Raw genomic sequence first — 20,836 nt, 5'->3', positions numbered from 1 at the left:
ATGTCTAGGGCCACATCCCTAGAGTGTCCCTGGCTCATGTAAGCCTTTAACCTCCTCTTCTGCATTGAGTTCAATTTTACAAAGACCAGTCGACTGGTCGTTGTTAATTCCCTGCCCGACAGCAGTAGTGTTTGATGCGATAAAGGTAGCATCATCCCCTTTAGCTTATTTATTAGATGTATCCATATGATATCCCACGAGTATTAGGGAAGTATAAAGTCGCCATCGGCAGAGCCTATTTACCGACAGAAGGCAAATTCAAAGCGGAGGTCGCCTGGTATCCGCAGTTCGCCATTAAGGTCATCACTAGCCCCGTGACCAAGTTCCTACAGGCATAGCTGTTCCACTGTAGATTGGGGGGTTGTTCGGGTCTCATTCATGCATTCACACATACTACACCATACATCCTTATATAAAAATTTTAGACTAGGGACAAAAACTATAGATTGTTTCATATCTTTATTCAAACCCCGGGTGTTTTCCTTCACCCCGCCTAGTTGCTGGCGACCACAAAACCAGCAGAGACATGACCTAACTGCTTTGGGGTCATCGATCCTACAAACAACTAAACTTCCATTAAAGTAGATACTTTGTAGTATCTGATATAACCGTGTTGATTTCATTTCAACGACGATGTTCTCCATGGCATATTTGGGCTAGCATTGTTTTAATTGTTCTATTTGATACTTGATGTCCATCTTAGCGAGACATGCCGTAAACAATTTGCTGGTGAACTGGGGTCCATTATCTGTAATGATATCCTTTGGGACTTCAGATCTTACAACAATACGGTTTCTAATGACTTCAATAGTGTTTTCACTAGTAGTTCTTCGCATCGATATCAATTCTGTCCACTTCGAAAATTTATCAAAAGTTACTTGTAAAATAGTTTTACCTTTTCTTGAGCGTGACAAGAGACCCATGAAGTCTATAATGATCGTAGCGAACTGTTCATCTGGAATGGACGTGAGCATCATTTCGGCAGGCTTATTGACTCTTGGTTTATGGTTTTGGCAATGTTCACACGGCTTTACACGAGTCCCCAGCCATACCAGGCCAGTAATACTTAGTTTGTACGCGAATTATGGTTTTCCGAATACCGAAATGTCCAGCATGCGGATCATCATAATTCTCAAGGATAAATCGATTCTAAAGATTTTCCGGGACGAATAATTTCCAATGATTGTCTGACTAATATTTATCAGATGGTGGAAAACGTTTGTATAGCTGTTCATTGCTCTGGACTTCTTTTTACTACATCCCACTTCCGCTTATACCAACTAGTGCATGAGGCGTTATTGGTTAATGAAATTTGCCCAATATTCTCTAGTGGTTGTCTGGATAGTTGTGGTAATGCCTATTGACACAACACTTGAATGAAACGCACTGTTATATTTGGTTAATTGTACAGTCTTTATTTTATATTTGTTTTACAATATAATTATTATAGTAGCACTCTACTATTAAGACTCACTCCTAGAACTGCTTATTAACTTAAGTTCTAGTTCCGAAGAAAGTTCGGTACATCTTATATACTAAGAACGCATCTATATAATACTTTGCGTTCTGCTTATTTTCTTATCTACTATTGGTTTTTTCTGTATATGTTTAATTTACACATTATGTCATTGGTCACTTTTTATAATAATAGTTTTCCTCACAGTGGCACACATCTGGTTACCAACTGTATTTAGGGCAAATCTTATTGCATACACAATTGCTCGCAATATGATCACGGAAAACACTTAACACAAATTCATGTGTTGAGCATGCCGCTATCCAACTTGCCAAATACGTATTGAAATAATTAAATATGCATTTAAAAACACAAAGCGTTATGTGTGGTCATGGTTAATATGTCACTAAATAGTCCAACAGCTACAACGTTTAGCTTCCCTTTTCGATTTCACGACTCCGGTATATTTCCGCTTGAAAGATAGTTGCATTATATCCCAGTGCTTCCCACATCAGCCCCAGCTCCCTCATTGGTGAAGGAGCCATCTATATACCATGTTATCATATTTTCTTTTATTATTTGGGTCTTGGACAAGCCTTCCCAATTGTTTTTGTTGCCAAGTTCAGTTTTGAAGTTTTTTGTAAAGTTATACTTTACAACCATCCTGTCCGTTGGCATTTCAGTTTCTTGGATTTGTGCAGTCAGAGAATTAGATTTTTTGCTGATAGTTTCAAGACCAGTCATCCTGTTTGTGATTACTCTAAGAGCACTCCTCTTCGCCTGTGATTGCACATGGATGTGAAGAGGTGTGAGTTCCATGAGTACTTCAATTGATGACGTGGGACATGTTTTGATTGCTCCTGTTACGCTTACACATGCAAGACGTTATACCTTGTTGAGTGTGTTGATAACGCTTTGCTGTTTTGTGCAGTTTTGCCAGACTATTGATCCGTAAATAACCATAGATCTGATAATTGCTGGGTATATCCATCGCAGTGACTTTGGTGCACATCCCCAATTCTTGCCTGCGACGTAGACGCCGTAAAACTTCTCGTAAATTTTTAAGATGAAGTGTAAATGTTGTACCTATGACAATTATGTCGTCTAGATATGTGAATGCATGAGGATCCAGATCCGCGCCTATATCTTGATCAAGTGCCCGTTAGAAAGTGGCCGGTGCGGAATGCAAGTCGAATGGTAACACTCGTCAGTGGAACAGATCTCTACCTGGTACAGTAAAAGCAGTGCACTGTTTGCTATTATTCTCCATCGCTATATCTCCATCGCTATATATCTCACGTTATTTTGGTTTGAGCGCACGGATCTCATTCTCCAATTTCTCAAAATACCTTGCTGGTAGGAAAAACTTATTCCATTGTTTCCATTGTTTATTGTTGTTCCTGTACCAGATCAACGCTTTGTGTTTTAGGAGTTCTGGCATGGTGTGTGGTATGGTGTTGATGTTTAAACAATAGACTGCTACCAACTCCTCGACTCGCTCAATAAAAATTAGTGGATCCTTGCCTCCATCATATTTAGGTTTGGACAGGTATAAACGTATACGCGCTTATAATAGGTTTGGACAGATATAAACGTATACACGATTATAATAGGTTTAGACAGCAACATATACATAATTTATATAATATAAATATATTGAACTATGGATATAATGTGTTCAATAACTCGTTATTTATTGAAACTGACTCGACACTTGAATCGATTCAGTGTTGCTTAGGAATCCTGCACTTGAACCAGTTCCTATTTATAATTGCTGAATTACTAAAAAATTTAGGTTTTTATACAGATTTGGCAAGGTGTTGGTATATACAATTCCCACGATAATGCCCTATACCTTAAGCTGCAGTAAAGTAGCGATTAGATATCGCTTAGCTTAGTCGTGGGAACGGTCACAGTTCTCATGGAAATTGTATACATTTATGAATAACAAATAAGGAATATTACTTGCGTAATTTCCTTAGCAACCAGGTATATGCTTATAAACTTACTTTGTTTTAACCTTGAACTATGTACATATACCAGCTTGCTTTACAAACATAATTATTATTTTAATAATTATAATACTGACCTTGCACAAACGAATTTTCATTTCTCATAATGTTATGTATTAAAATATTGCACATGCCAAATGCATGGCTTATCTGCAGTTTCATATGATGAGCAAAGTGTGCTAATGTGATATACAACTGTTGTTGTTGTTTTTGATAAATGTTGATATCTTAACCCACCGTACAAGGCTAAGACATCAAGTCATTAACATTATGAGAATAAAAATTTGTTTTGACAACAAAACAAAAATAATAGAATAAATTTGATTGAAATAAATAATTTGTAATTATGTTGAACAAAAATAATTAAATAAATCTAATTAACTTAAAATACAATATTTGTTGATTTTATGCTGATTATTATGTCCAAATTGGACATTCTGCCCCCGGTTGAAGTCAGTCAATCATAGTCTGCTACTTCGGTTGCTGCATGTTGAGTTTTGCTATTTTTTTAGGCGTTTCTTCATCACATCTATCAGGTTGTATCATGGGTGTTGACCACTCTTCCGACAGTAGTGGTGCTAGGCGATGTATTGGACGCTTCCAAATCCCGTTTTTCGTTTTGATATCTACAACTCTGATTCTTCCATCGTTACCGGAATAGCATTTGATGATTCTGCCTAGAGGCCATTGAAGCGGAGGAGCGTCATCTTCTTGAATGATTACCAGCATTCCTTCTTTGTCATCAGGTGATTGGTTCTTGCATTTAGTGCGACACTGTAACTCATTAAGATACTCTTTTGACCATCTTGACCAGAACTCAGTTTTTAGATGATTTACCAGCTTCTATCTGGTTAAAAGCGATTGTTTGGCTGTAGTTTCTGAGCTACTTGGAAAGGCTGTTAGTGATTATTTTATTAAGAAGTGTCCTGATATGAGAGCAGCAGAGTCAACGGAGTTATTGGCCTGGAGTTCAGCATACTTCCAATGGAGAAGGGCCATGGAGACTACTGCTTCCATTCAGATCCTTTTTCTTCAAGAGTTGATGCCGTTCTTTATTGAAATCACTTAGCTGTATGGTTTTTATAATTATGAGTAATGACTTATCCAGTTCTAATGGTGTCAAATTGATGTCGTTGTGCTTGCTCTTATTACGTAACCCTTTGATGAATTTCAGCACATAGCCAAGAATTCGTTGCAACTTTATGAAGGAGTTTCCATGCCTTATCATATAAATCATTTTGATTAGTTCATCGTCATTTGAAATTGTAAACACACCAGTACCTTCCTTTTGAATTCTGCTTGTGTATGGTTGGATGTTATCAATGCCTGACGGAATGGTTGGGGCCAGCATTCTTGATTTCCGTGAAGGAAAAGTGGCCCATAAAACCACATTGCATTCTTCTGAATGTAAATTGGATCTACTCTCTGGATAATAAATCAGCTGGATTTTGTTTAGTTTTGACATGCCTCCACTGTTTCTTTAGTGTTAATTGCTGAATCTTACTGAATTACTGGTTTTGAATTGATCCAATGCAATGTTATCTCAGAATCAGTCCCACGAAAATCCCACGAAAGTTTTGAACAAATATTTTAGCCTTCACTACTACGGGAGCCATTAATCCAAGTAGATCAAAAATGTGCGCCAACTCGGAACTTACGGTCCTCTTTGTTATTTTGCTGTGTGTAAGTCCGTTAGTTTTTATTGAAAATTGATCAGATTTTGGTAGCCAGATAAGGCCTAGAGTTTTTACTGTCTTATGTGACTCACTGCTGACATCGAGATCTACTTCTTGATCTTCTGGAGCGAGTCCTTGAAGTAATTGGGCATTATTTGCGCACCACTTGCGAGGTTTGAAACCAGCTGTCGCCAATATTTTAATAAGTTGATCCTTTGTTGCAATTGCCTCCATGAGACTGTCTGAGCCACTTAAACCGTCATTGCCATAAAAATGCTTGCTGAGTGTAGCGGAACCGAGAGGAAATTTAATGGTATGCTCTCTGGCCAGGGTATGTAGACACTTAGTTGCCAGATACGGCGCTGCTCTTGTGCCATACGTTACCGTTTTTAATTTGTAATAGCACAAGTTTTCTTCTGGTGACTCTCGCCAAATAATGATTTGGAGATGTTCATCTCTTGGATTAATTAGTATCTGCCGATACATCTTTTCAATATCTGTTGTAAAAACGAAGCGTGGTTTCCTGAAACGCAGTAAAATAGATGAGAGTTCGTTCTGCACGACTGGACCATTATGCATGATATCATTGAGTGAGACACCGGTTGTTCCGTGGTGTTAAACAAGTTCACTCAATTCTTTCTTAATCAAATTAATTTATATAGTACATTGTATTATTATTGCTAATTTAATTTTATTTTATTTATTATAATATATATTTATGTTTTTCTAATGCCTTTTTTTTAATATTATCTACTATCTTTTGTTTCTCTATTTATTTCATAGTCAATACTCAAGATCAAAATTCAATTATATTTTATAAGATTGTTCCGAATATCAACCACGTTCACTCAATTCTTTCTTCAAATCTGATTATCGCCACGAGGGTTCCACAAGTTCTCTCTCAAAACGCACACGTGCTTTCTCCTCTTGTTACTGCTTCTGCTTTCTCGAAAAGAAGACTCCCGCTCATCAGAATCGACCGGTTTATTTTCTGCATCTCTCTTAACGAGCGCTCTTTAATTACTACCGGTCGACCTGACTTCAATGACGCCCTATTGAAGGTGCATCCACAACACGGTTGATGTTTTTGCAGATGCATCAAACACCACTCGAAACCTTGTTGTAGTACTATCTGCCTTGATTACACAATGATGTGGTAAAATGTAATGTTGATTGATGTTTTCCATGTGGCCGAGATGTTCGTACTCTCGCATGAAGTCAACGTACGTCTTCTTTAGTTCAGAATTCTTCAACAGCCGACGTTCAAGGCTAAAAACCGATTCATCGACATCTGCATGGATTCACCAAGAACTGTTGTATCCTCCTTAAATGGTAGTTTCACGACAAATCGCCTTTCATGATTGTGGTGAGTATTTTGAGCAAAAGATTCTTCACATTTCTTTTCTGCATCAGTAATCATCCGTTTGTCATCCGTTTGATTGATTTCCTCCAATTGCAAGAATTTAGTAAGTATATTAAGTATTAGTAAGTATATATTTCCTGAAAGTAGTTGTTGGTAAAGTATGAAACGCTCGTATCCAAATCTGGCAAATTCCTGATTTGTGTGTCGTTATGATCAAAGTGTTACCATAATTCGTTCAGTCGCCTAATACGCTTTTCATAGTAGCGAGGGGATGGCTTCCTCTCTTTTGAATCCTTTTTAAAGTTAGTGATCAGTTGTTGGATTTGTTTTCCCAATTCTGATTGTTTGGCAACAAATTCTGCCATGACTTCCATGGTCGTAAATACAGTGATAACACCCTTCTGAGCAGGTGCACTGGATTGATGATAACGTGGTCCTCACGGTGGCTCACGTCGGGGTCACCAAAAATGTTTAATAGCTCGTTTGGTATTGAAACTGAATCAACACTTGAATCGATTCAGTGTTGCTTATGATTAGGAATCCGGCACTTGAACCAGATCCTATTGCGAATCCTGAATTGGGCACTTGAACCAACTTCAGGTGACCTGCTTCTTGGATAATAATCTTATTTAGTGTGGTGAGCAACTAGGCACTTTAACCTATTTGCTTTGAGTCTTAATCCGCACTTGGAAACAAATTAAAATTCCAATGAATTCTAGAATTGAATTGAATTTTATTACTAAAAATTTGGGTTTTCATACAAATTTGGCAAGGTGTTGGTACATACAATTCCCACGATAATGCCCTATACCTTAAGTTCCACTAAAGTAGCGATTAGATATCGCTCAGCTTAGTCGTGGGAACGGTCACAGTTCTCATGGAAATTGTATACAGTTATGAATAACAAATAAGGAATATTACTTGCGTAATTTCCTTAGCAACCTGGTGGTTAGAGGGAAACATATAAAAAAGATGGAATCAACATGCAACGATACGGTCGCTATTGTAAGGAGCTGGATCACAAGTGTAGACCTCAAACTTGCTGATCATAAAACTGAAGTCCTTCTTGTAAGCAGCAGGAAAAAGATCGAGTACATTAAAATAACTATTGGCAAAGAGCGAATCACATCAAAACAAGCAATCAAGTATCTGAGAGTAATTGTTTGGATAAAAATAGAAGACGAAGTTTACAATCTGAGTATTCAGTCGATACTGATTTTATTTTAAAAAGTATGCTGTATTTATACAAAAATAATCGTAAAACTAACTTAATTAATTTACAATATTTATTACCTGTTATAGCTTGTTTGAGTGGACTGTATTTACAAAAAAAAGATACAATAAAATCCCGGCACGTAGAATTTTTATTATTTTACAAATATATTTTTATTATCGATACGGTGCCGTGTATCATAAAATGTATTTTAAAATGTGTTTAATATTCTACATTGTAACTATTTTAGTTTTGGGTTTTTTATTATCCGTGTTTTTTCCTTCGTATATAATTCTAAGCATTTAAACTATAACAGCCTTGGAATAATAAACTATCAATTTAAGAACATCCTGCCAGCGTGTTTAATATGCACAGGTGTGCATTATTTTAATTTTAATATAATTTTTTATGATTTTAAAGAGAAAACTGGCATTTGTCTTAAAATAACAAGTTCATTATTGAACATATTGCCAGCGCCTTTATTAAGGCAGAATGGCTTAATATAAGATGAATATGAAATTGAATATTAGTAATTTGAATAATAAAACATGTTCATTATTGAACATACTGCCAGCGCCTTAATTAAGGCAGCATGACTTAATATAAAAGTATAATATAAAAGTTTAATTTAATAATATAGTATATATAAGTTTTATAGGTATTTTCTTTTAACAAAACTTTTTTTTTTAAGTATTTCAATTTTATAAAAAATAATTGTAGGATTTTAAAATTATATAAATTAACATGATTCATTATTTAATATATTTTTTTTAAGATTAATTAATTAATTAAGATATAATATATAATAGATATATTAATAAACAAATATAGATTATGTTAATTGTTCATTTTTGAACAGTCTGCCGAGGGCCTTTAATAGAAATAGACAACAGTTTTCTTCTTATTAGCGCTGCTCGAGTGAGATAAATCATTATTAGGATTATTGTGATTGTAGTTAATCCTAATGCCGTGTGCCCAGAAATGTGATGAAATTGTAAATCTTTTAGCTTTACTGTGTTACCCTTTATCTCATTTATTTTCTTATTTATTTGATTAATTTCTTCTTGCACAACCAATCTATCTTCCTTATCGGTTTGCAAATGTAGTTTTTGATAGAGAATAGCTATCTGTTTCCTTTTCTGGAATGCTTTTCCCGATCTCTTCTTCTTCTTCTTTTGTTGAGGTTTTGGTGAAGGTGGTCTTATCGGTCTCTGCCGTCTCCTGTATTCTTAAATAGTAAGACGCTTGGGACTTTGCTTCTTTGTGTCTGTTGGAGTATATTTTGGATAAAAATGGAATACTTCTCTGGACAGTATTCCTCTTCAGCTTCGAGTGATATTATTAGAATATCCTCTTGGCTTGCCAAAATTAAAAAAAATTTTTTATATATATTCCCTTTTTTTTAAAAAAAAAAAATTAGAGGAACAACAATCCTAATTCTCTGGCCACAAATATTCCCTCAATACCTTTTTGATTCTAAAGGCTGTTAGGTTCAGCCAATAATTTCGGTGTTCCTTACGGACTGCCTGATATTTATTTATAAGAACTCAGAGTGTTCTTATGAACTCTTTAATTTTTAGAGATTGTAAGGCTCTAAAAAAAAAATTTTAATGTTAGAGTTCGTAAGGCTCTAACAAGATTTTAGTTTTAGAGTTTTTTAGGCTCTAAAATAATTTTAGTATTAGAGTTTGTTAGGCTCTGAAAAATGTTTAAGTCAAGTGTCTTACCTCTGGTGGGAGATCACTATGACTTATATATAAAAATGTATTTTTAGAGGTTGTAAGGCTCTAAAAAAATTTTAGTGTTAGAGTTTGTAAGGCTCTAACAAGATTTTAGTTTTAGAGTTTTTTAGGCTCTAAAATAATTTTAGTATTAGAGTTTGTTAGGCTCTAAAAAATGTTTAAGTCAAGTGCCTTACCTCTGGCGGGGGATCACTATGACTCATATATAAAAATGTATTTTTAGAGGTTGTAAGGCTCTAAAAAAATGTTTAAGTCAAGTGTCTTACCTCTGATGGAGAATCACTATGACTCATATATAAAAATGTATTTTTAGAGGTTGTAAGGCTCTAAAATAAATGTTTCAGTCAAGTGTCTTACCTCTGGTGGGGGATCACTATGACTTATATATAAAAATGTATTTTTAGAGGTTGTAAGGCTCTAAAAAAATGTTTAAGTCAAGTGTCTTACCTCTGGTGGGGGATCACTATGACTTATATATAAAAATGTATTTTTAGAGGTTGTAAGGCTCTAAAAAATGTTTAGGTCAAGTGTCTTACCTCTGGTGGGGGATCACTATGACTCATATATAAAAATGTGTTTTTAGAGGTTGTAAGGCTCTAAAAAAATGTTTAAGTCAAGTGTCTTACCTCTGGTGGGGGATCACTATGACTCATTTATATTTTTATACAATTTCCTTGGCTTCGAAGGACCAAAAATGATCCGGCTCGAAGGACCAAAAAATGTTTGGATAAAAATAGAAGACGAAGTTTACAATCTGAGTATTCAGTCGATACTGATTTTATTTTAAAAAGTATGCTGTATTTATACAAAAATAATCTTAAAACTAACTTAATTAATTTACAATATTTATTACCTGTTATAGCTTGTTTGAGTGGACTGTATTTACAAAAAAAAGATACAATAAAATCCCGGCACGTAGAATTTTTATTATTTTACAAATATATTTTTATTATCGATACGGTGCCGTGTATCATAAAATGTATTTTAAAATGTGTTTAATATTCTACATTGTAACTATTTTAGTTTTGGGTTTTTTATTATCCGTGTTTTTTCCTTCGTATATAATTCTAAGCATTTAAACTATAACAGGCTTGGAATAATAAACTATCAATTTAAGAACATCCTGCCAGCATGTTTAATATGCACAGTTGTGCATTATTTTAATTTTAATATAATTTTTTATGATTTTAAAGAGAAAACTGGCATTTGTCTTAAAATAACATGTTCATTATTGAACATATTGCTAGCGCCTTTATTAAGGCAGAATGGCTTAATATAAGATGAATATGAAATTGAATATTAGTAATTTGAATAATAAAACATGTTCATTATTGAACATACTGCCAGCGCCTTAATTAAGGCAGCATGACTTAATAAAAGTATAATATAAAAGTTTAATTCAATAATATAGTATATATAAGTTTTATAGGTATTTTCTTTTAACAAAACTTTTTTTTTTTTAAGTATTTCAATTTTATAAAAAATAATTGTAGGATTTTAAAATTATATAAATTAACATGATTCATTATTTAATATATTTTTTTTAAGATTAATTAATTAATTAAGATATAATATATAATAGATATATTAATAAACAAATATAGATTATGTTAATTGTTCATTTTTGAACAGTCTGCCGAGGGCCTTTAATAGAAATAGACAACAGTTTTCTTCTTATTAGCGCTGCTCGAGTGAGATAAATCATTATTAGGATTATTGTGATTGTAGTTAATCCTAATGCCGTGTGCCCAGAAATGTGATGAAATTGTAAATCTTTTAGCTTTACTGTGTTACCCTTTATCTCATTTATTTTCTTATTTATTTGATTAATTTCTTCTTGCACAACCAATCTATCTTCCTTATCGGTTTGCAAATGTAGTTTTTGATAGAGAATAGCTATCTGTTTCCTTTTCTGGAATGCTTTTCCCGATCTCTTCTTCTTCTTCTTTTGTTGAGGTTTTGGTGAAGGTGGTCTTATCGGTCTCTGCCGTCTCCTGTATTCTTAAATAGTAAGACGCTTGGGACTTTGCTTCTTTGTGTCTGTTGGAGTATATTTTGGATAAAAATGGAATACTTCTCTGGACAGTATTCCTCTTCAGCTTCGAGTGATATTATTAGAATATCCTCTTGGCTTGCCAAAATTAAAAAAAATTTTTTATATATATTCCCTTTTTTTTAAAAAAAAAAAATTAGAGGAACAACAATCCTAATTCTCTGGCCACAAATATTCCCTCAATACCTTTTTGATTCTAAAGGCTGTTAGGTTCAGCCAATAATTTCGGTGTTCCTTACGGACTGCCTGATATTTATTTATAAGAACTCAGAGTGTTCTTATGAACTCTTTAATTTTTAGAGATTGTAAGGCTCTAAAAAAAAAATTTTAATGTTAGAGTTCGTAAGGCTCTAACAAGATTTTAGTTTTAGAGTTTTTTAGGCTCTAAAATAATTTTAGTATTAGAGTTTGTTAGGCTCTGAAAAATGTTTAAGTCAAGTGTCTTACCTCTGGTGGGAGATCACTATGACTTATATATAAAAATGTATTTTTAGAGGTTGTAAGGCTCTAAAAAAATTTTAGTGTTAGAGTTTGTAAGGCTCTAACAAGATTTTAGTTTTAGAGTTTTTTAGGCTCTAAAATAATTTTAGTATTAGAGTTTGTTAGGCTCTAAAAAATGTTTAAGTCAAGTGCCTTACCTCTGGCGGGGGATCACTATGACTCATATATAAAAATGTATTTTTAGAGGTTGTAAGGCTCTAAAAAAATGTTTAAGTCAAGTGTCTTACCTCTGATGGAGAATCACTATGACTCATATATAAAAATGTATTTTTAGAGGTTGTAAGGCTCTAAAATAAATGTTTCAGTCAAGTGTCTTACCTCTGGTGGGGGATCACTATGACTTATATATAAAAATGTATTTTTAGAGGTTGTAAGGCTCTAAAAAAATGTTTAAGTCAAGTGTCTTACCTCTGGTGGGGGATCACTATGACTTATATATAAAAATGTATTTTTAGAGGTTGTAAGGCTCTAAAAAATGTTTAGGTCAAGTGTCTTACCTCTGGTGGGGGATCACTATGACTCATATATAAAAATGTGTTTTTAGAGGTTGTAAGGCTCTAAAAAAATGTTTAAGTCAAGTGTCTTACCTCTGGTGGGGGATCACTATGACTCATTTATATTTTTATACAATTTCCTTGGCTTCGAAGGACCAAAAATGATCCGGCTCGAAGGACCAAAAAATGTTTGGATAAAAATAGAAGACGAAGTTTACAATCTGAGTATTCAGTCGATACTGATTTTATTTTAAAAAGTATGCTGTATTTATACAAAAATAATCTTAAAACTAACTTAATTAATTTACAATATTTATTACCTGTTATAGCTTGTTTGAGTGGACTGTATTTACAAAAAAAAGATACAATAAAATCCCGGCACGTAGAATTTTTATTATTTTACAAATATATTTTTATTATCGATACGGTGCCGTGTATCATAAAATGTATTTTAAAATGTGTTTAATATTCTACATTGTAACTATTTTAGTTTTGGGTTTTTTATTATCCGTGTTTTTTCCTTCGTATATAATTCTAAGCATTTAAACTATAACAGGCTTGGAATAATAAACTATCAATTTAAGAACATCCTGCCAGCATGTTTAATATGCACAGTTGTGCATTATTTTAATTTTAATATAATTTTTTATGATTTTAAAGAGAAAACTGGCATTTGTCTTAAAATAACATGTTCATTATTGAACATATTGCCAGCGCCTTTATTAAGGCAGAATGGCTTAATATAAGATGAATATGAAATTGAATATTAGTAATTTGAATAATAAAACATGTTCATTATTGAACAGTAATGATTGACAATAGATTCACCTTCAAAGAGCACCTACGATATGTTGCCGCAAAATGTGCGAAAATAACGTGTGCACTATCGCGAATAATGCTCAATATAGGTAGACCTAGACAACAGAAGAAGCAGCTACTGACAAATGTAGTTAAGTCTATTGCTATATATGCGGCTCCCATATGGGCAGATGCAATGAATAAAAAGACGTACAGATTAGGAGTAGACGCAGTCTACAGAAGATGCGCACTCAGAGTTGCTTTTGAATTCCGTACAGTATCTACTCTCGCGACCATAGATATTGCCGGAATGATGCCACTACAGCAAGAAGCAGAAATTGAAAAGGAAAAGCATGCAGCAAGAAGAACTGGAGTTACAAACTTAAATCAGCTCTATGAAGAAGCATTGAATAAATGGCAACAATGTTGGGATATATCCACAAAAGGAAGATGAACACATAGGCTCATTCCGAAGATAAGTGATTGGGCCAACAGAAAGTATGGGCAGGAGAACTACTACCTAACCCAAATGTTAACTGGACACGGCTGCTTCAGAACATATCTTTTTAAATTCAAACATGACGAAGACGACACATGCCCATCATGTCCAAATACAAAAGAAACGGTGGAACATGTATTCTTTGATTGCCCGAGATATGAGAGCCATCTCAGCTCCTTGGCAAGAGCAACCAGAGAACAGGTCACCGTGATAACATCATCCAATGTTGAGGTCAACAGAAATCTAGAATCTGGTGTGTGTATTTGCGAAAGAAATCATAGAAGGACAGAGAGCAGCAGAGAGAACTAGAAGAACAGTAAGAGATGACAGCAACCGCTGTATCACCACCCTCTTAAGTAATGCTTGAATGTGGTTCCGGAGGGATTTTTTTAGGTTATCAATTCCGCAGGAATGTGAAATAATTGGATTTGCGGATGATATAGTAGTAGTCACAGCAGCGAAGCATTTTGCACAAGTTGAAAGAACAACTAACGAAGCTATACGTATGATTAAAGTATGGCTTGACTCAGTGAATCTTGAACTTGCGGAACATAAAACAGAAGCAGTGCTTATAACTAGCCGCAAACGAGTGGAATTTATGAACGTTATAGTAGGCACTGTATTAATCCAATCTAAGCCAGCCATTAAATATCTAGGAGCAATGATAATAGATTAAGCTTTAAAACACATATCCAAAATGTATCCGAGAAAGCGGCAAAGGCGCAGACATTACTGTCAAGGATTCTACCAAATATCGGGGGTCCTGGTCATAATAAAGGGTTCCTTCTTAGTCGAGTAGTAAGCTCCATAATGCTGTATTCTTCGCTTATTTGGGCAAAATCGCTGTCTATAGCTGAAAATAGAAAGAAGATAACAAAGGCTTACAGACTAAGTGCACTGAGAACGATAAGCGCCTTCCGCACAGTTTCGGATGAGGCAGCCCTTGTTATCGCTGGTGTAATGCCCATTGAAATATTGGCAGACGAAATGCGAAGGATATTCAGCAAAAGGCAGGAAATCCGTGAACAACATAACTGCATCCAAGTTAGAAGGAATGAGAGAGAAATTTCAGTAGCTGCATGGCAGAACAGATGGGAAAACTCCACCAAAGGCAGATGGACCTTCTCACTTATACCTCTAATCACCGTATGGTTGGAACGAAACATGGTGAGACAAACTACCATCTAACGCAGTTTTTAACTGGGCACGGAAGTTACCGAAAATACCTGTTCAGATTTGAGCACGATATTCCCCTTGTGTCCAAGCTGTGGAGTGGAGGAAGTTATCGTGCATGCACTATTTCCCTGCAGCCGATTCAATACGATTAGCTCATGCCTACCAGGTCCGGCACATATAATACAATATATAATAGCAACAGAGAATAATTGGAACACAACAATGGAGCAAATCGTATCTGTACAAAACGAACTAAGAAGATTTGAGCGAATAAGAAGAAATGCTGAAAACAATGAAGTAGTGTAATAGCTAACCAGCCTCGTGATGTAATACCTACGGCTGACTTCCACGGGGATAGTGGTTAAAGATAGCGGGGTGAAGGGTTTAGTACGTAGGCGCGATATTACGATTGCACAAATGTGCACAAATGTGCGATTGCACAAATGTGCACAAATGTGCCATTTTGCGCTTGCACCCAGGGTAGAAAAAACTTACATGAATTTCACAATTTTGTTTGAAATAGAAAATATTATTTTGTTGTAAATTTTGAAAAAATTGATATTTGCGTTCGTTGGGATTGTAACTTATGTAGTGCCCATAACCTACATTAATATCATATGTGACAAGCCACTGTTCATTCAGACAAAATAAATGTGTCATAAATTATAATATGCACTTTTGTCGGTTTGACGCTTTGACTTTGATCATATTACTTAAAAGAAATATTTTGACTCATGCTGTTACAAATATGCATTTGTAACATAAGACATGATAAGCATCTATGGTCATTGCACTATTCCGACCTAAATTCTAGAAAGTACATTAACTCTTTAAAAACAATATATGACGTATTATTGTAATGCGTTAGAAGAGTATTTGTTTATAAAATATATGTAATAGAATAATTAATGTAATTTATGGGAGTAACCAATGCATTGATTGGTTACTCAAATCAATCAAAAAGTAAATAATAATTGTTTAGTAAATAAACTAGAATAAGTATAAATACCCATAATTTTGATAATAAAAATAGATTCAATTTAACTTAAGACAAGGTTACGTCTTTTATTTGAATCGTGTTCTATGCGGCATTTAGATGCTGAAAGAACAATAAGCGGCTGAAGAGCTTAGTAATACTCTCCTCTATACTGATAGGTCGTTTCCACTTACACTGGTCGATAAGTGATCCTTGAATCCTTTCAGGACTCAGACATCATTTGGTGATATTAATTGAGAAGACTCTATCTAACAATCCTGCTATTATATCTTGACGATCCTAACATCCTGCAACCATTACATGGCGAAGCATTAAGATCATCACCATAACATTACAATTACATTTTATAACCATAACACTTATGTTAAAAATTGCATAAATTCACAAGTATTTAAAATAATTCATTTTGTTAAGTATTTATAATGTTAACTAAAAATTATAACTCTTAACATTATTTTTATTTTAAATTAAAATATTAGTTTTTTGTATATTACTTCCTAACTTTTGTACATTTTAAAATGAAAAATTAGTAAGTGAACGTAAAGTATTTGTTTGGTAAGTTTTGCGCCAGTTTAAAAGAAATAAAAACATATTTTAGGAAGTTTTTTTTATTCCCAAAAAATATGGTATTGGTATTGGTGTATTTGTTTAATAAGTTTTGCAACAGTTTAAAAAAGATATTTTTCTTCCCAGAAATATGTATGGTATTCACTTAGGTAGAGTATCTCACATTCATTAAAAAACGCGAAAGATTAGGAATTTATTTTCTTGAATAGGTAGCAGGATGCTTAGATTTGCTAATGTGAACTTAAAAAACATGAAAAGGAAGTGAAATTTTCAACTCTTTTGGTAGGACACAAAAGAATTAAGAATTTAGTAATTTCAAAATAAAGTTAAAATAAGTGCTTTAACCTTAAAAAGCAACCTTTTCTGTGAGTTTGTTTTCTGCTATGTTTTGTTAGTGTTACTATTATATTTTATTATTGATAGGTTTTAGAGAGTTAGCCTATGTTAGTTAATTAGGTCATGTTAGTTTAATATACCCTGAATTATTTCTTCACTTAACAATTAGTAAATGGAATGGTTGCAAATTGTCAAAAAAGTCCAAATTCATAAAGAAACTTTTGACAAATCATATAAGTGCCTAAATAATAATAGGCAAATAACTCAGGACACAATCGATAAACTTACTAATATCCTGATTAATAGTTTAAAATGCATCAGAGTAGTATTAAAGGTAAACTACTCTAGATTAACATTCGAACATTAAAAACAAGCTGAGAATTACTTTACAACTTGTAAAGAAAAAATTCTAAATACAGCTGCAAGGAAAGGGTTTGAGGTAATATATAGTGAAGGCAAAGTAGCCCCCAATTCATTCCAAAGAATGATGTCACTAGCTTTTTCTGGGCTGAGTCCAGAACAAGCTTTTCTATATATGGACGACTTAATAGATAGAAGCTCATATGTTTTCTAATCTGGAAAACGTTTTCAAAATTTGCAGAAAATTCAACTTTAAACTACACCCTGATAAATGTTCTTTCTTCAGTCACGAAGTGACTTTTCTGGGACATAAATGTACAAATAAAGGGATTCTGCCTGATGTCAGTAAATATTTGGTAATTCTGAATTATCCAACACCAAAAAATGGTGATGGAGCTAAACACTTCGTAGCGTTCTATAATTATTATAGACGCTTCGTACCTAATTTTGCTGAATCAGCCCGTCACATAACAAAGTTATGTAAAAAGAACGTACCATTTGTATGGAGCTCCGAATGTGAAACAGCATTCAACTATCTGAAAAACCAATTAATTAATCCTGGAATCTTACAATACCCATATTTTCAAAAAGGTTTTGCATTACAACAGACGCTAGCAAATATGACTGCGGGGCAGTATTAAGTTAAGAATATCAGGGAATGCAACTACCCGTTGCATACGCATCCAGAGCTTTCACACCAGGTGAAGGTAATAAGTCCACTATTGAGCAGGAATTAACTGCTATACATTGGGCAACCAATTACTTTAAACCTTACATACCTTACAAACCTTACAAATTTCTAGTTCGAAGTGATCACAGACCACTTTCTTACTTATTTTCACTCAAAAATCCATCGTCAAAATTAACTAGAATGAGGCTGGACTTAAAAGAATATGATTTCGTGGCAGAGTACTTGAGAGGAAAACAAAACCACGTAGCTAGTGCCTTGTCAAGAAACGACATTAAGGAAATCAGAGAATCGAAATATATTACAAACATAGCTGTCATCACAAGACAGCAAAGTAAAAAAATAAATAAGGAAGGAGTTGAAAAAGTTGAAGTCGCTAAAAATAATGATAAAATAGTAAGTCCCAAAGTTTATGAAGCGCTTAACAAAAATGAATATAAACGGCATATCGCACTAGTTCTGGAAGATCAAAAGATTTATTTCAAAAAAGGTCGACAGACACTTAGTGAAATTAACGTAAGTAACCTCTTTACTCAAGAAAAAATTGACTTAGAACAATTCTTTTCTGTGCTGATTAAAGCAGCCTGTAAAAAGGGCGTTAAAATATTACAATTGTCACTAAATGACCATATATTTAATTATATCCGGACAAATGAATTTAAAATAATGGGCAACAAAGCTATCAAAAAAGACTTAACAATAGTTCTAACACCTAGACAAACTCAACTCTATAACAGGAATGACATACAGCGAGTGATGAAAGAGTATCATGACAGTCCTGTTAATGGTGGCCACCCAGAAATTCGTCGTACTCTTGATAAAATACAACAACGATATGTCTGGAAAAATATGACCTAACATATCAGAAACTATGTTAAACATTGCAAAGAGTGTTAGAAAAATAAAGTAATATGTAACACAAGGGAAGAGTTAATTGTAACTCCTACACCAACGAAGGCCTTCGATACTACATTAATAGACACAATAGGCCCATTGCCAAGAACAGAGCACGGCAATTAATATGCAATAACAATAATATGCGAGCTAACTAAATACTTGGTTGTTATTCCAGTTAAAAGTAAACACGCGAAGGTTATTGCAAAAGGGATATTTGAAAATTTTATACTAACTTACGGCGGAATGATAACTGACATGGGAATCGAGTACAAAAATCATATATTCCAGGATATCACTGGAATATATATCTTTAAAATTGAAAATGTTTATTCTACACCATATCACCATCAAACTTTAGGAACGGTGGAAAGGAGCCATCGGATCTTCAATGAATATATGAGGTCATATATATCAGCTGATAAATCCGATTGGGATGAATGGTGTAAATATTTTCAGTATTGTTACAACACAACTCCTTCTTCAATACAAGGATATTGCCCATTCGAATTAGTGTTTGGGAAAACTCCAAATCAATTTGACTTTTGTAAGAATGAAAATTTTAAGTAATTTCCAACCTACATACAATCACTGTGGAGTTAATATCTACAATGAAAACTGGTTAATTTTTATTGTTAAATTAAAACGTAAATAACTTACCATAAACCCACCCCCGCATGCACGTAATTGCACCAAATGAACAAACCTAAGATTACATTGAAAATGCAAGGAATATAAAATATATTTAAACAAATATATAATACACTCACCTTATTTATTATTTGTATTAATATTGTTAATATTTGTAATATTTATTTATTTATTAATAAATAAATATAAATAATAAAACCACAAACACCGGCATTATATAAACACGTTTGTAAACAAAAACAGAAACGTCAAAGCATGACAGCTTTGATTGAACTAAATACAAAGCACGGCGAATTCAAGAACACACGAAAACACAAAGCACAGAAATTACACTCAGGCGAACAACAGCAACAAAAGACAACAAGTATCAAAAATACCAACGGCAAATGTACCGATGCGCTACAGGAAAAGCTTCGGTCGTTTGAGTATAAATAAGCGCACATTGTACAAGCAAGGGCACTTGTTGGGGAACTCTCAAAGGTAGTAATACGTCTTTGTGAAACAAGTCAGTAGAACTATAGCATCAAGGTAGCATATACGTCTTGACAAGTAGATTGTATATGTAGTCTTATATGTAAATCAAGCCAAGGTCGTCATGATACATCTTGACTAGTAGGATTTTCTGTAGGTTGGAGTTAGGGTAGTAATACGTCCTAACATTAATGAATGCTAACCAAGGCTGTAACCCAGCATAACACTTCTAATTTCCAGTTAACGACGTCTTCTGACAAAACACCAAGATTAGCACAAGTAGTGTCGTCTGACAGAAACATTTCAGGCACGTGGAAACAACAATCGGAACAATCATCGAAGCACAATTATTCCAAATAATCGTAGTCATCAAATTAGCAAACCAGCATTATATTATAATTATATTAGATTGTAAAACCTTATTTTATTTTAAATTCTCCTAATTAAATAATTGAATTACTACATCACATTGTCTTTGACTTCCAAAATAAAAATTCTATTGCAACGACCCCTGGACGACGGCTGAGTATACATCAGCATCATCAGCGACAGAAAGTGTGTCGTTACACTTTGTAGGCGAAAAGAAACCGATATATAACCTTTACGCTTACGACAAAGAGCTCAAATTTAAGCTGCAGAATGCAACTGATCGAGCTCGAAGGTTGGTCGAGAAATCAAAATACCAACAAAAACAATTTTATGATAGAAAAGGAAATACCCTTAACTTAGAAATAGGAAATAAAGTTTTATTAAGAAATGAAATAGGACATAAGCTAGAAAATAAATATATAGGCCCCTATGAGGTTATAAGTATAGATGATAAAAATAACTGTAGAATTAAAGTCAAGAACTTGCCTATTATTACGGTACATAAGGATCGACTTAAGTT

At 33.8% G+C, this 20,836-nt stretch overlaps 1 protein-coding gene across 1 annotated transcript; it reads right to left on the bottom strand.

Annotated features, from left to right (window-relative positions):
• Positions 1-3,939: 3,939 nt before the first annotated feature.
• Positions 3,940-5,723, bottom strand: LOC119675768. Its single transcript, XM_038086975.1, has 2 exons — positions 5,237-5,723; positions 3,940-4,262 (listed from the first exon to the last, which is right to left on the bottom strand). The coding sequence occupies exons 1-2, from the start codon at positions 5,721-5,723 to the stop codon at positions 3,940-3,942; spliced, it is 810 nt and encodes a 269-aa protein (XP_037942903.1).
• Positions 5,724-20,836: the final 15,113 nt, after the last annotated feature.

Source organism: Teleopsis dalmanni, chromosome 2, assembly GCF_002237135.1.
Source record: "Teleopsis dalmanni isolate 2A chromosome 2, ASM223713v2, whole genome shotgun sequence".
Taxonomy (NCBI): Eukaryota; Metazoa; Arthropoda; class Insecta; order Diptera; family Diopsidae; genus Teleopsis; species Teleopsis dalmanni.
Note: the sequence above shows the minus strand (reverse complement) of the source record. Positions and strands in the feature narration are given on the sequence as shown.